The sequence below is a fragment of the Rhea pennata genome, chromosome 2 (assembly GCF_028389875.1).
Source record: "Rhea pennata isolate bPtePen1 chromosome 2, bPtePen1.pri, whole genome shotgun sequence".
Lineage (NCBI taxonomy): Eukaryota > Metazoa > Chordata > Aves > Rheiformes > Rheidae > Rhea > Rhea pennata.
The window spans coordinates 50,571,404-50,588,081 of NC_084664.1; the positions used below are offsets into that span (position 1 = coordinate 50,571,404).

A 16,678-nucleotide genomic window follows, 5' to 3' on the forward strand; every position below is an offset into this window, starting at 1 on the left:
AGAAAGGATCCATAAAAGCAATTGGCTTTCTTCAGCACAACTCTGAAGCCTTTGAATCAAACCAAATGAACTAGAGAGGTTACACATAACAAGTAAACAAAGAGCTGCTTCTGCAGATGCTAACCAGACTCAGTGCTTTTAAAAAAAAAAGAGTCACCTCTGCAGGTGTCTACGTTTGGCTGCAGTCCATAGACTCACATTGCTTTAACTTAAATTTTTGAGGTAGATAATGCTCTGGATCAAAAAGACAGGAAGAGCAACATAGGAATGCACCATGGCAGAGATCACTAGAGGAAGTTTCACTATTGAATTCTCACAAGTTCCCATAGGTTCTCAGGTTCTTCAGAACAGCGGATCCACCTGTCTGCAAAAGGGATTCAGAAGAAAGGAGAGAAGCATAAGCAAACTGTACACAAAGGTATTTTTGGTCCAGCTTACAAACTAATAATGGATAGAAGGAAGGGGTGGAGATCATTTTCACTTCAGAGAACAGACTGAAGGAAATTCTTTGGGTTCCTCTCCAAATAAGACTTCCCTACTACAAGAGGAAGAACCAGAGACCCCAGGAAGAACGAAACAGAAGAAGCATTTCTTATCAGAAGTATTACAGGGATTACCCACATTTGCTAGGCACTTCCCTGCAGTATGCTCAGATCTGTGCTCTGGCCCACAGCGGCAGACAACACTGTGAAAACTCTCCATTAACATATAGTTAGGTTGTGAGCCCTATAGGACGTTTTATAAACAGAAATACACAAACATGTATACAAATAGTGAAGGTGTGAGCCCGAGTTAAAAAAAATACATATACTGTAAAGGAAATCAACTGAAAAATCCCTTCAAACCATAGATACTGCTTGCATTTTCCTACTGGCTTATGCATCAGTATCCACCAGACCCACTCCATTCTACAAAGGCCAATTCTGTGGGAGGGTCTCATACTCAACCCTGGAGTAACTTACCCAGTTCCTTTTGGGGGTATTTTTTGCCCTTGTCTACAAAAGAAAAGTAAGTTAAATGACTGATATGCAACTGCAAACATGCTTTTAAAGTGCAAGATCATATCAAGATGTTTGCACACAGTCTGCTATGAATGCCTGCTGGGGACTTTTATGATCAAGACCACATTTCCCATTACAACATTAAGGAGTACAATTCAGATGCGGAGCCTTACCGGGACCTGGACTTTGGGCTCCTGTACACACTTGGCTGCCAAAGGATGGCTATATGCAGTAAGGTCCAAGACAGGAATTCTTAAATACCTGATTCCTTGCCCGCATAGACACATATCCTACAGGAAGCGGATTGCATTACCAAGGACCTGAAACTATCACTGATTCTGCAAAGCCTCCCTGTAGGTAACACGCTCCTTCCAGATCTTCCCTGAAGCAGGGGCTCTGGGTCACTACTGCCCTGCTTTGGTAATAAGATAAACAACAACAACAACAAACTGAAAAGGGATTTTTCATCATGTTCAGCAAAAGCAGGACAACCCTTCTGATTCCTTTCCCAATATTTTCCTCCATTCAGTCCAATGAGTCCCAAGATCATTTCTTCCTGCCTAGTTTTGTCTTCTGTTTGAGGGAGAACCATTAAAGCAGGCCTCATTCTTCTATAGCTTCCAGTCCCCTTCATCACGTGATCCTTCTACCAGGATCTTGAGGTTGGCTACCATACTTCTAAGTCTAGGCCTACAAAACAGCTTTCTTGCAACTTGGTCATTCTTTTCAGAAAATGCTGTTGCACCATCTGGACCAGGTCATTTGGGAGAATATATTAGCCTTTCATATCCTGCTGAATCTTCTCTATTTTGCTCTGCACATCTTAATACTTGTATAAATCCAGTCCATCATTGAGATAAAAAGATAGAAGGCCCAGAACAGCAAAAAGATACTTCACATTGGCTGTGGACAAGTAAAAGTGATAATGGGCTTATATATAGCAATGAAGATTTCAGCTAGTAGTTGACAAATTTTCAAACCATAAAACACTCGAACCGCTTGACTGGGATCCCCTTCACAACAAGTTTGGAAGAACAAGTCAGATAAAAACACTAGGTATGCTCCATGTTCAGGTGATGCTGGCTTAGGGCAGAGAGGCTTACAACTAGATTATCTCTCACAGATCTTTCTTCTTATATTATCTGTTAAAATGGTATTTGCAGACTGAGAAAAATACATACAAAAACAGACTAATGAGAAAAGGTGGGGACTGTACAGTAGTCATCAATGGGAAGCTATGCTACCGCATTTACAAGCGGAAAAGGAAAGATGAAGAGTGATTGCAAAGCCATATAACTAAACACTTTCAAGTACAGTTTCCTGTTGGTGAAGAGATAAAGATGCCCAGTAAAGAATCAAGTTGCTTCAGAGGTTCAAGTTAGGATCTGTCAGCACTGCAAGCAATTTTCTCAATCTGTATCCATTGCTTGGAAGCAGTGTGAGGAAATTTTGCTGGCAAGATTGAGCTTCCTAGGAAAAGCATTGGAATGTCTGTTGTCTCCAGCGATTTTGATATATCCTAAATTAAAATATAAGGAGACTGCAGTCATCTAGCTAGTTATCTGACTGCAAAGTGCCAAGCCCACCTAAGATGCAGGGCAGTTGCCTTCCCCTTGCACTCTAAGTTCAGGGCATGCAAAGAGATGGAAAGCAGGGAGCTAGGGATAGCCACCACCTTGCACAGAATTACAAAGGCTAGAGGGGATGAACAAGGCCAAGTCTCAGCCCCATGATGCAGAGACTACCGTGTTTTAGTTATTATCCAAGAATATAATTATATTATGAACAAAAGGGAAAGACAGCAGTCTCATCTCTATATTAAGAAAGAGAATACAACCACATAGTGCATGCTGTTCACGAGTTCAGATTCACCTACTTGCTCATTCATCCCAAGCAATTGCACTTAAAAGGTCTTTGCTCCTGCAAAAGCATGATTACAGTTTAAGTTTACAAACCACTCCAGGACTGGAAGAGTATCTGTGCTAAGCCAAGCCCTCTACCTCCGCACTTTGCAGGCAAACTTCCAATAGCATTCCCGCACACAACTGCACGCTTGCTTTCTGCCTGTGATCAGTGTAAAATCTCCGTTTCTTCTCCCAGAGCAGTTCTGATTCCTAAGACCAGGTTTGCACTTCTCTGTCAAAAGCAGAGAACACTGTGCCCATTATTTAGCTACTGTGCCGCTAAAGCCCCTGCAAATTCCCAAGGACAGGAAGGAAGGAGCATCTGCAGAGCCACAATTTTAGTGCTGTAAACAGTCCCTCCTGCCATGCCTCCAGGGTCAGCTGGCTCCACTGAACAGCCCATACCACTGGGCTTCAGTATCTGGGGCAGATCACATAGCTACCGTGCAGGTACGAACCAGGGGTCTGGCAACATATTCACTCCACATCCTTCAGAAACAACTTGAAACCAGGCTAGCCAGAGCTTTGACCACTGCGCCCGCTAACATTTCACAGCCACTCTTCCACTATGCGTTTGGCCCTCTATCAAAAGATTTTATTTCCGATTTCACTGACACCTCCAGGACAGCCAATAAAATCCTCATTAGAGGACAGGTCGAAATTACTGACTTACTTGAAACTGCAAAGGAGCAAATGTCAAGCTGTCCTATTTTCTACCACACACTAAATCCCAGCAGCCCACGAATAGAAAATCTGGATTAGCTCCAACCATGCAGTACCAGCAATGGTGCAGGCACAAGGAGCTGGTGTGCGACATGGGCAGGGCAGCACACATACCCCACCGCACCTACAGCCACATCCTTGAGTAAAGAAACAGTAAGAGGCTCCCACATTACGCTCTAGTGATGTGCTCCAAAAGCTTGCTGTCACAAAGATCTCTCCTCTGCCCACTCAAATATTTATAAATACTATGCCACTTGGCAACCTCAGCGGTGTTTTCCTGTGGGCAGATCAGGACTAGGAATCAGGGCCGCAACTTTCAGTTCCTCTCTACAGGGAACAGATCACTTCAGACTGCAGTGAATAGGCAGGTGTATTAGTTAAGCTAGATAGAGTCCTACATGGCGGGGGGAGGGGAAGTTAAATCTGTTTTTTCCATATTGTTAGCATCATTTCCATCCAGATGGATATCTGCCATCCTTGCTGCAAAGTCTCTGTGCTTGTAAGACTGCACATACAGTTATAGCAAAAAGTGAGGTGTTCCAGAGTGCACTGTTTTCAGTGAGTGCGATGTAAAACCAAACAAAGTGAGAATAAGAGCTACAAGTTGATCTTCTTTTCCACTCTTCTCATAGCACTAACTGCCAGAAAAATAAAAATACTCCTGGCTGTTAAAGCACTGTACTGTTGTAGGAATAATATCTAAATAGTACTGTCATTCTGCATACTTAAAGCCACAAAACCCACAACCGTTATGAAACTAATTCTGTTCCATTCCTTACTTTCAAAACCTGGCTCAGAGATACTTTTTACTAAACTAATTGAAGAGCATGGTCCAGAGTCTACACAGGGATGGTGCCTGGAAAAAAAAAATCTGGATTCAGGACAGAACATTATTCCAAAAATGAAGTGTTTCAGGTCCTGCTACTGTACACACAACCCTCAGCAACGAGACTTCACATTTGGGATAGAATTTAACAGCAGAAACTTTGTTTGGCTCAAGTGAACCACAGCTGCCCAAGCTGGAAAGCCACTAAGGCAGGCAGCCCATCAAACATAAGTCAAGCACACAGAGATGCAGATCCTCAAGGGAATGGTGCTCCTTTTCTCCCCTCTCTTCAGGAGAGGGAAACACTCCTCATTAACCCTCATTTCAGAAAAGGGGGACAACTCCAGGATCCTTGCAGCCTCCTATAGATTTGTTTTACTCTGCTTTACACAAATCTTCCCAATACAGAAAACAAATGGGACTGTCCTGATGGCATGAACAAAAAAATCCTTGTCCACAGACATTTTACAGTACCCTTTCTCCTTGACACTAATTGCTTGCAACACTTCCTCCTCCTGTTTTTCCCTCCCAAATGAACACAGAAAAGATTTCATTCTTTAAAGAACCATTTTAACAATGTCATAAAAATTCAAAGGAAGCAACTTGACAAATTATGAAAACATTTAATTTCATCATCTCAATTTTTTTCCTTTAAATCTCACCAACAAGTTTGCATGACTGACTCTACAACCATGAGAATCAAAACAAAAAAAAAAGATTCAGACTGATACAGAAAGCCAGCTTTCTCAGCAGTGATTCTGCATCTTTGCAAATATCAGGTGCTTACAAAGATCATTAATTTACTAGAACAAAACATAAAATGTCAACTAGTAACTAATAAAGAATTAAATGCTTTGACTTAAAACTTTCAGCCTCCAAAGCTCTGGCCTGTGAAAAACTGGTGTTCAGTCCACTATTAAAGCAAACAAATGAAAAATCAGTTAGAAGGACAATTTAAAAGTGGTTCATTTTAAGACTTTATTCAGTAGGCAAGTTAATCGGAGTCTATGGTCCAACCAAGAGAGTCCACATTTCACCTATGTCCTTGCACTTATTAATTGATTCTTAAGTCTTCAGAAATAACAGAAGGGAAGCTGTAAAATGGCTCAGAAATGTGAGCATCACCCAGCATCATATCAAGAACAGCTGCAGAATTGGGATCACAAGGTCCAATATCCACATTGCTGCTGTTTAGACTAGCTTGCATTTGAGTGCTCTTTCCCTCCATTCCTGTCTTCATAAGAAACTAACTCAAATTTTCAATGGTTACAGTGAAAAGGGGACAAGATCCACTCAATACTGGCAGCAAGTCAGTGCAGACTGAAACAGTACTGAAGCTAACCAGGTATTAGAAGTTGGCTGAAAACATCAACAGTCTATAGGCAACTCTGAAGTAGCAGCTCCTCTGCTGCACACATCAGCAAACAGCAACCAGGACTGTGCACATCTTCATACACTTTTCTCCAGTTGTAAAAAAGGGTAAATAAAAAGTGTGAGAGGGTCCTTGTAACACAGTCTCCAGGGCTATGTTTTTACCAGACCTTGACACCAATACTATCTTTCAGCTGGGTTCAGTTTCACATTCCAAGGTCAACTTTAATGCTACATTTTTTTTTAAGATAATTTTTGTATTTAACTCTTGCTAGTTTAAAAATATCAAAAATGGAACTGTTATGAATTTAAAAACTTGCCTCAGCTAAACAACTTACCAATTAACACCGACTCTTTCAAAAAAAAAAAAAAAAAGAAAGAAAGGGAAGTATAGTTTGAGGAAAAGGGAAGCAAAGTTGAAGAAGATAAGAAAATATTAAAAGGAAATATTAAAATCATTATAGATGGTTCAGCCATGTGTCTCTCACAAAGAGCAGAGGGGCATCACTTGCATACTGCGTGGTTGCATTGATATCAGGTCTGTCTACAAATTCTATCTCGCACATCCGGGTGCTACAAGGAGAATTCTCCAGCTCCAACACTGTTATATTGTTTGGCACCGAGGAAACCAGGATATTGCTTGGAACAAAAAGCGTTAACTGAGGCCCACGGGCTGGCCAGTAGCGACCAAGATTAAAGCCATTGATCCAAATTTGTCCCTGTTAAAAGAGAAAAAGAAAAAACAATCAAGTTTTAATAATTTGATGGTGATCATTTGACTATATAGCCTTAAGTATAACACTCTTTGCACAGTAACTGAATTTTCTTGATCTCTTAGTTTGATAGAGCTAAACACTAGGAGAGAAAATACATTCAAGAAATAGTACAAACAGTCAAACAAATCTTATTTCCTTGACAAGTGAAAACCATTGTTAACATTTAAAATTGAAGTGGTTAAATACAGCAGTCATTCCAAATATGGTAATACTTAGGAAAATAAAATGACAAGTTCCTATCACTGAATTTTGTATTAAGTTTCAGACCAAAGCAAACTTGAAAACTCTAGCTGCTTGAAGCTGACTACTAAAATGAGAAAAGTCACAAAAATGAGGGCAAACCTTAATTCTATGTTGTGTCTTTTTGTGAAATTATAGGACTATGATATTTTCATAGACCCTTCCTGCTTTATGATTTTATGAAAAAGATGCACAGCTTGTTTAGACACGAAATTCAGATGACTATCATCATCAGATTACTTGGACAACAAAAGAACTCGTGAAATTACACTACTGAGCACTGTATTTTATTTACTTTTGACCATTAAAATCTTGAGGTTTTCTGTTAGTAATTTAATTTCAATAAAACTGTGGTTAACTTCAGATACAACCTTTTAAAATAACTTTTTATAATGGAGGTAGCCAGAATCCCTTAGCTCAGAATACCTAACATTGTAATGCCTAAAGATAAAAAATAAAGTGAAATTGGGCAAGTAGAAAAAAAAATAGTTATTTAGTGTGTCCACTTTCTGGTGTATAAAGTGACACAAACGTATACTTTTCCAACAGTCTTTAAACTGATGACCTGCAGAAAGTTCAGAACAATATTGCAAATGAATTCATACTGAGTCAAGCTGAATCTTGATTCATTAAACAAGACATAAATAAGGGTACACGTCTGGTCTGAAAAAATAATTTGCTTATGCTCCTCACAAGCTTCCTTTCAACCACACACCAGACAATTAAGATTTCATTAAACAAGGAAAGGAATGGGAACAAATAAGTTCATCTGTGTTTTCCTCTTGCTTTGATCTTTAGTAGTCAAGAATGTAGAAGAAAATAAACAAATTCATGGCACTGACACACACTGGTAAGAATAAAACTGAGTCACTGGAAAGTAAGAACTTAGTGTACTCTTGATGACTTCTAAAATTGTCTAGGATAGCTGAAATTGCAAGAAAAAAAGCCCTTTATAATATTCCAGATATTCAAAATATTACAATTGTGCTTCCATAAGTCCTTAAAAATATTATTGCATTTTCTTTTTCAAGTATTTCTGAAAACAAATTCCAGGAAATTTGCAAGAGAAATTTTTATAAAGAGTTGGTAAATTTGCAAATGCAGGTGAGTTATTACAGCTCTTTATTCACTTCCGTGGAATAAGATCCTATCTTGCACAGTTCTACCAAGGTGTTAAACTTCAACCTCAACCTTTTTTTTTTTTTTTAATCAAATTTATCTTGTGTTGTGGTTTGTTTTTGCAGTATTAAAAAGTCAAAGAAGAACTGTTTATTAAACCTCACTATTATGCTTCTGCACTAGTTTTAGGAGAAAAGATTGCATTAATGGAAGCTCCCCGAACATGGGAGATGAACCAGTGAGTGTATCATAGGCCCCAGCCCTATATAAAGTAGTTTAGTGTAGGAATCAGCTGCATTAGAGTTTAACTCAGGAGCTATGATCAGATAAGTCTCTACTTCTGATCTTAATCAGTTCCTGGCTATATCTCATTTTTCTAAGAAAGCTATGAACTTAAGTTCTCAAATCCAAACTGTCCTTATTAACACTGCAATTTCTAAAGACTGCACACTTACAAATTTACATGTCCAAAATCCAGCAAATCACATCCTATATGCTGCCAAAAAGCACACCTTAGACAAAAAAAAAAAAAAAAAAAGAAAAAAAAAGAAAAGAAAAGAAAATAAGGGGAATCTCTACCTTCAGAAACAAGATTTTTTGTTTTGTTTGTTTTAAATTGGGGTCAGCAACTAAATCTGTGATTCCAGAAGAGTCCAAAAAAAACTACAAATGACTACAAAACATGGCTTGATGTAAAAAAAACCAAAAAAACCAAAAAAAAAAAAAACAGTAAACTTAATCAGGGCAGGTACACTTAAAGGCATTGCATTTCCTCAAGTGATGGTGGAAGAAGTTTTGTCAGTAATGAGAGTTTCCAAAACCGCTGACGTAAACAATCTACAATGCAGGTCATGACTGTTAATGCTGCACCTGTCTGCTTATCATGTTCTTTTCCTTAACATGCTGAAGTAAAATCAGCATTAGATCTGCATGTTTTTCCTAGTAAGTGCCATTTCCATAGTTTTCTAAGTAATCATATATTTTGGTTTTAACTCCTATTAAGAATCCCCCTCCTCACTTTGGCATCAGCAATTTTTTACTGGACCACTGAAGTAATTAAGGCCCAGATCCAATAGGATTTGAGTGAAATTTAAACTCTTACTGCCTTCTGGTTTACAGGCATTTACTCATTGGTAAAGTTATCTGAAAATCTTAGTTTCTGCTTGCCTCCTTGCCCTGCATCAGCATCATCTCAGTCTTGAATATCTTGTTATTTAAAGCTATGGCTTAGTCCATATCGCCATTACCTTATCAAGCCTGAAGGATCAATCCAACAGTCCTACTTACAGTTCATCTGGGATCTCTTCACCTAGACTCCTTTAGAGGGGTCAGACAATATGTAAACTAGAGATCGCTATTTTCAACAGATCAAAGGAGGAGATTCCCATCTATACGTAAGACTTATTGGCTTCATTTCCCATTTCAAAGCAGGTTTTGCCAGCAGGCAGATATGGTCAATCTCTCTTCCTGAAGGATGTCACTACTCAAAAAAGAATTTGTGATTCATTGGATGACAGGACTTTTTTATTTTTATTTATTTATTTATTTTTCAAAAGTCCCAGACTCTAGTCTCTGCAAAGGACTACTTTCGATTTTTATTCAGGGACTATGTCAGATACAGGAACAAGGAGCAAAAGCCAGACTTCCTCATGTTCAGTGCTGGCAACATTAAATGTTAGCAATGAATCAGGGTCTCCTAAATACTAGGAAGTGCTTTAACCACTAGAATAAGTTATATAGACTACCTACACCTCCTTCACCTACTCTATTTTGATAGCAATAAGCAAACAAATGGCTTCAGAAAAGAGTAGTTTAACCACCTAACTAACACAGGAACTTCCCTGAAGCTTGCAGTTAAGTGTCACTCCTTTCAGAGTGCACAATTTTGCTGTCTGGGCCTCCCACAATCTAGTTAAGCTGGTCCTTACCCACCCTGCTTGCTGGCTATTTCAAACCTTGCACTATGAAAAGATGCTCTCTTCTGCTCTAGTTATGCCTGTCAGAGGTTCTCACTAACAGAGATCTGCCCACAAGCTTCTCATGGCAAAGCTCTTTGATGCATTCAGTCCACTTCTGGGTAACCTCCAGAAGAGAGGCAATAATATCTTCCAAATACTGGACGATAAATATGGGCACCACGCTGCTGTTGCATTTGCAGCCTAATTCTCCCTATGATTTGTAACAGGATCTGTAGGTCCTCACACAGCCCTGCAAGTATGTTCTTAGCTACCTTTAATCAATTTGCATAATCAGGAAAATGGCCATTAGCATCTCACTTAACATAAAGTAATTTTTATTCTGGGACAAGACATGTATTCACTTCTTCCCTTCAAAGAGCTGCATCTACTCCACAGCTCGAGTCAAAAAAAAAACCCTACAACTAAATAAAGCATTTCTTAGTAGTCTTAGTAGCCTGACAGGTCATTTTCCTCACTGCTGGAAAAACAATTTTTGTGACATCTCCTTTTCTAGACCAACACCAAGCATATTCAATACATGTTTCCTCTTCTTAATGGTTTATCTCCAGATTTACTTAAAGTAATCCATTCCTAGTCATTTAAATACATTTGATACACCTCACAGCTATAATCTACTGATTCAAGAGAGGTGGACTTTGACTTTTCATACAAGTTTCAGTAGCTTTTTGACTGGAATTCAAGCTTTTACTACAAAAAGTTATACCTTTGTCCAGCCAGGAAACTTGACGTAGGTGTCTTGAGGCAAATCTGGAATCTCACCAGGAACTGAAAGTCTACCAGTGTAAAACGTGGGTGCTTCATAACTTGATGGATTACCCACAGATCTCTGTGGTTGCTCAGGGTGATCATTAATGTCACGGTTCACTGCTCCATCTACATCTAGAGGATAGATTTCCCATTCTACAAGTATATCTTGACCAAGAGTTAAATTTGAAACTAGACCCTAGGAGGAAGGAGGGAAAAAAGAAAAAAAAAACATAATTAGCTTCACGTTATTGAAGTTATTTGGCTGCAACTATAAAGTTGGGAATAAAACTCTGGCTGAAGCAAAGCACTTACAATAACTGACAATCTGGGTATGAAAAAAACAATCTGGGTATGAAAGCATCTGGTCTTCCCTAAATCATAAGCTTTGCTTAAGTATAAAAGGTTTCATTTATTCTCTGTTAAAAAGCTGATCCTCTTCAAAGTTAGAAGCTTGGACATCAGTGAGAGTTTAAATTTCAAACTTTTTTCCCATAGTTGTGAAAGTTTATTTTACTTCAACATGAAGACATGATCCCAAAAGCCAGGGCTTAATAAAGAGCAGAAAAGACACTAAATACCTTAAGTCTTAAGATACAATCAAGAGATTTGGTAATACTGAGTCAATAACCCAAGCCATTAACCTGCACAATAGCAGAGAAAGCAGTATTTACTTCCTACAAACCTACTACAGCTAACATACAGTATCAAAATATCAGTGCAAGACAAATAGTTTGCGGCTCTGATTCAGTGAAATACTTTAAGCTGACAGTCAGCTTCAAGCCCACAAGTCTTGTTTCATTTCTATGGAACTGTGTGCACCCTTGAAGCACAGCAGGATACTGTAAATGCAAATGCAAGATAAGTTCATGAACTTAAAGAAAAAAAAAAGAAAGAAAAAGTCATTCTCTGAGTAAAGGCACAAGCAACACCATGTTTTCTATGGTCTTGGAGAGCTGACATGGTGACATATGCCTGTTCTCTGACATCTAATCAGAATTGCACTGACTTCACAATGCTCATGCTGATGACCAGACTTAACAGGCGTTCTTTCTTCTTTTACCTAAATGCCCATTTTGAAGATAGGAACTTACTTTTCGTAACACAGAAAGAAATATCTGCACAGAGTTTAAATAGTACAACTTTCTTGCAGATCCTAGACTTCACTCTGTTTGGCAATCAGTTGAAGTAATGCAATGTAAATTTGGCCAAAACTTTCTAATCTCTATACCTATACCCATCTTTAAGCACTAAGAATGGTGTGATTTTTAAACGAGATCATAGAATCATAGAATCAGTAAGGTTGGATGGGACCTCTGGAGATCATCTAGTCCAACCTCCCCGCTCAGCAGGGTCACCTAGAGCATGTTAGACAGGGTTGCATCTAGGCAGGCCTTGAGTAACCCCAGAGAAGGAGACTCCACAACCTCTCTGGGCAACCTGTGCCAGTGCTCCGTCACTCTCACAGGGAAGAAATTCCTCCTCACGTTCAGGCGGAACTTCCTGCGCTTCAATTTCTGCCCACTGCCTCTTGTCCTGTCACACAGGACAACTGAAAACAGTTTGGCCTCGTCCCCTTGACACCCTCTCAAATGCCTACTGACTACTCTTGCTTTTGTCCGTAGTTGAATGCATATTCAAAGGTGCCGATATGGAAACGAATCTTCCAAGCAAAATAAAGATATAGGTAGCAGTGAGTATGTGAAAAAAAAATAAATAAAAACCACACTTTTCCTTCGTGTCCTTCAACAGCAAGACTTAAATCAGTAGGATATTTTAAAAACAAAAAAATCTTTCAATATTCTTTCCAAAAGCTAGATGGTCCATTTCAAACTCAAAAAAGTTAGGGAAAAAAACCCAGTGAAACAAAACCCACAAAAGCAATCACACTTGCTTTAAAATACAGGATTTCAGAAATAACTTTAGAGCAGACTGTCCCACTTGCAAAGTTGCAACATGTGTAAAACCCCTAAAAACTAAGACATAATTATTCCTTGTTTTTAAAATCAACACAAAGAACACTGGCCTGAAGGAACAGAGGTCCTGCTTTTAGAGGATTGTTCTCAAAGTGCACATGCCTAACTAAACTTGCTTTCATCCTTAATCTTTTAAAGGCTGAATACTGGCTTTGTGTGAATTTCATCTTAACACAGCAACATCCAGCACCTGCCTAATCCAATTTCTAACCCTTCATTTAGCGCTCAGCACACAGGTTTCCTTATTACCTGGACTGTTCCCCTCCACACCAAAAGGTACATTTGTGCTGAATTTATACGAAGGCAAAACACTGGGGAACTAGCTGCTCTCTCTTGACATTCAGATAAAAGGCAAGATAACACGTAAAGACAGCACAGAGTTGGCACTACTGCTGTCCACTAGATTTATATGCCACAAGCTCAGTGAAGACTCAGTTGCTGATGCATGAGCACTGCAATATTTGTCTCTCTTCTTTCTCTTTAGCAAACATCACGTAGCACTGAGGATCCCACTAAGTCTAAAACAAGCAAAGTTTCCCTTTTGCTCCTGCCCTTTCCAGTGTTATTTTAGTGGTATCACCACCGATGAGAGGAGGTGACAGTTCCCAAGTGCAGCATGGATTCAGAAGCATTTAGAGGCTTTCTGATAGTTATTCCTAAAATTTGACCAATCCAAACCTGAGCTAGAAACTTTGCAGGGTAGAGCACATGTGAGACAGCCTAAAAATTTCGCAAGGGTACACTGCTGATAAATAAAATTGAACATGGGAACAGACACAGAAGCATATATGTGTATATACACAAACACACAAATACACCCCCAGGATTCATAAGCCTCAAAGTACAGTTGAGATCTAAGTGGAGTTCCAGCCTATTTCTGAGTTTATCCTAACAGTTTCGTACATCTTAAGATGTTAGCTATGTGTTCAATTCATCCTGAAAGTCTTGTGGGCGACACTTTGGCTGGCAGCACAAGTGAACTAACAAAAAATTAAGATGTCTGTCAGTTTTTAATTCCACTTTGATTTTGATGACAGAAAGACTCAAATGAAAACTACTGAGTTTTTTTATTTTGAGGTAAAGGTTACAGCTGTGTAATCTTGATCCTTTTCCTCTTTCCCACCCAATACTTTCTTTTCAACCTCTAGAGAGAAGAGAAAAGGAAAAAAAATGCCTAGGGCTTAACTGACTTTACTTACCTTAAAGTCATTATTGTATCGACCGAAGTTGACTCGGCCCATATTCTCTACCAAGATGTCCAGATTTGCTCCAGCCTTCCCAGTTATATTTATCACAAGTGATCCATCCCTTTCAAGGACACCCTGAGGAACCTGTATGAATTATACCAAAAGGAGGAAGACAATAACCATTGAAAAAGGACAACAACCTGTTGTTTGTCTTTTCAGCTTGCATCAAGGAAAGAAAGGGAAGAAAGGAAACAGAAGTGCAAAAAAAGAAATTATCTACCTTATGTCCTCTTTCACTTGAGCACAATTAAGCTCCCATCAATATTTAGCTTTATTTATTCTCATTTTCGGAAATAGGGAAAGAAGATCTGGGAATGACCACAAAGGCTATGAAAATCTGCACAGATCAAAGAATAAAAACTAGGCTGTCAAAATCCATGAACTGATATTAATTCTTATTAAGCAGGAACAAAATTTTGCTAAAGGGAAGAAAGGTATAGTTTACATCCTGCACATTATACTACTTTTTTAAATTTGTGGTCAGAAGCCAGTTTCATAAGGTAAGACATAAGCTCAGGCTTCCACTTCCTCTTACCCTCAAAGGAAAAAAGAAAAAGGAAAAAAAAAATTAAGGAAACAGTGTAGAAAGTTATCAAGCATAGATGTATCATATATGTATTTCATGAACCTACAAGTGAGCTCTTCCTTCTAGGTATTTTTCCACTGATGTCATAAGCCCGCATTAATATTCAAATATCTCAAAAGTGGAAACTATTGCATTTTCCTTAGAAATTATAGATAAATGTTTTTATTTTCTGAAATACATATTAGTATTTGGTATGAATCAATCATATACTTCCTTCCTTCATCTGATTTAATATGATTACTTAATAGAGTTATTCTGGTAAGCTGGAGAGAGGAGGAGAATCAAAGAAAAAGGCAGACTGCAATCATGTCTTTGGTGAAGGCCTTTCATAGCAGAAACAGACACTAGAAGACAACACTTACCCCATCCACAGAGACATAGGCACGATCATGAACTCCATTTAAAGGTGAAGAGAGTTGTGTTGGCTCTGTACAGTTTTTTGGAAGTGTAGTTCTGTACAATACAAACCCAAAATACTAAGAAAGAGGGAAGAAGGAAAAAAAAAATTAATGAATCAAGTTAATCTATAGCTTCAATTCAGGTCACGAATTAGAAACATCCCACATTCCTGCCCACATGTTCAGATTCAAACATTACCTGTCATTCACTTCAGATAGTGTCTACCCGAGATACCAGCTTGAGATTAGAGTTCACTTTGACCTTTAAGTGATAGGTGAAAATTTCAAAAAGTTTCCATTTTTAAGTGTTTCATTTGTGCATTTACATAACCTTAAAAGATAAGAATCTTGGGTATGAGGCATTTTCTCAATAAAAACAAAATAGTCAATTACTGACAATACTGAGGTCTTCATTAAAAACACTGAAAAAATACCTGGAAAATCCCTTCATAATTGAATTTATATAACAAACTTGTCACCCACTGTCCCAAAATTGACATATTAATCAGATGGATATTACCTCTTTTACAGACTAGCTGATTTACATCAGGAAAACTTTAGAATATTTTTCACTAAGTTATCCAGTGGGGGTGGAAGGGAAAAAAGAAAAAAACAAGCCACAATCTGATTTGTTCTTATCACAAGTGAAACATAAATTAAGAACAAAACAAAAAATGCATTGTCTTTCACCCAGTAGCCACAAAATAATTTATCTGCAAGACTTGGATTTTAGCATAGCTGTGACAGGAAGAAGTGAGAGTAAACCGGTTCCCGTTCTCTGTAACGACTAGCATCATTTGCAATAAGGCACCCAGAAAAATGGAGGTTGATGGGGCGGGAAGAGGAGCACAAAGATGCTGGAAGCTCCACTGGCAGACCTCTTTTCTAAGGCAAGGTATTACAGGTTTGAAGGCCAGAAGACAAGTGAGAGAAGCCCACTAGAAAACATATCCTGTCACAACCTAATATGTGCAATTTCTCTAATATCGCTATATTAGTGGTTTGGTCAGGAAAAATCTGAACTTTGAACCCTTACTTGAATAATGCCTTACAAAATATTGCAGGGACCTGCTGAAGTGCTTCTCCCTTTTCTCCCTCCCCCAGCTACCACCACTATCACATGATCTGGGAGTAGCTTATTTCAGCCACAGGTAATCAGCACCCGTGTTCCTGTCTGTGCTAAATTCAGCACAGAAGAGAGGACCAAAGAGAGGAGAAGGGGAGTCAGCAGAAGCCATAGTAAAATGCAGAGACTGGTCCTTTTCCATCTCAACCAGTGAGGTGAATGCCCAGGGCAGTGGGCTGCAACAGCTCCCAGAGATCACTCCCAAAATTTTCCCTTACCACCTACTCTTGGCCTACCAGACATTTAGTAAAAGGGGACTAAAAGTAACCAAAGCATCCAGCCCCATTCTCCAGGCTCCCCTGCACGAGCAAGTGCTGTCTCAGCCACTGTTCTCACTCTGATATAGAAGCAGGTGGAGAGAGAGAAAGAAAAATAGAATAAAGAGAAAGAACAGAGATGAAAAAAGATAGATGGATAAAATACCAGTTTATCTTAAGAATCTGAAAATCAGTACTTCAGAAAGAAAAGAGATGAAGTAGAAAGCCTGGACAGCATATATACCTACGTTCATGGAAAGAGGAGAATCTCTGATGTATAACAGGAGCACTGTCAAATATGGAAAGGTCTCCAGTGCAAAATCCCTGACCACTTTTACCACGCTATTACTACCTGTGCTGAAATATGGTATAAGACACTGGACATGAGAGGAGTCACACCACGGA

At 38.8% G+C, this 16,678-nt stretch overlaps 1 protein-coding gene across 1 annotated transcript in view; it reads right to left on the reverse strand.

Annotated features, from left to right (window-relative positions):
* Window positions 1-5,057: 5,057 nt before the first annotated feature.
* The window catches only part of GLB1 (galactosidase beta 1), a 46,493-nt gene continuing 34,872 nt past the window's right edge, over window positions 5,058-16,678 (reverse strand). Inside the window, exons 13-16 of the mRNA XM_062569471.1 lie at window positions 14,855-14,968; window positions 13,859-13,990; window positions 10,643-10,882; window positions 5,058-6,544 (exon numbers count right to left, since the gene is read on the reverse strand). Coding sequence (XP_062425455.1) covers window positions 6,284-6,544; window positions 10,643-10,882; window positions 13,859-13,990; window positions 14,855-14,968 — 747 coding nt within the window. The 3' untranslated portion in view covers window positions 5,058-6,283. The remainder of the gene's footprint in view (window positions 6,545-10,642; window positions 10,883-13,858; window positions 13,991-14,854; window positions 14,969-16,678) is intronic.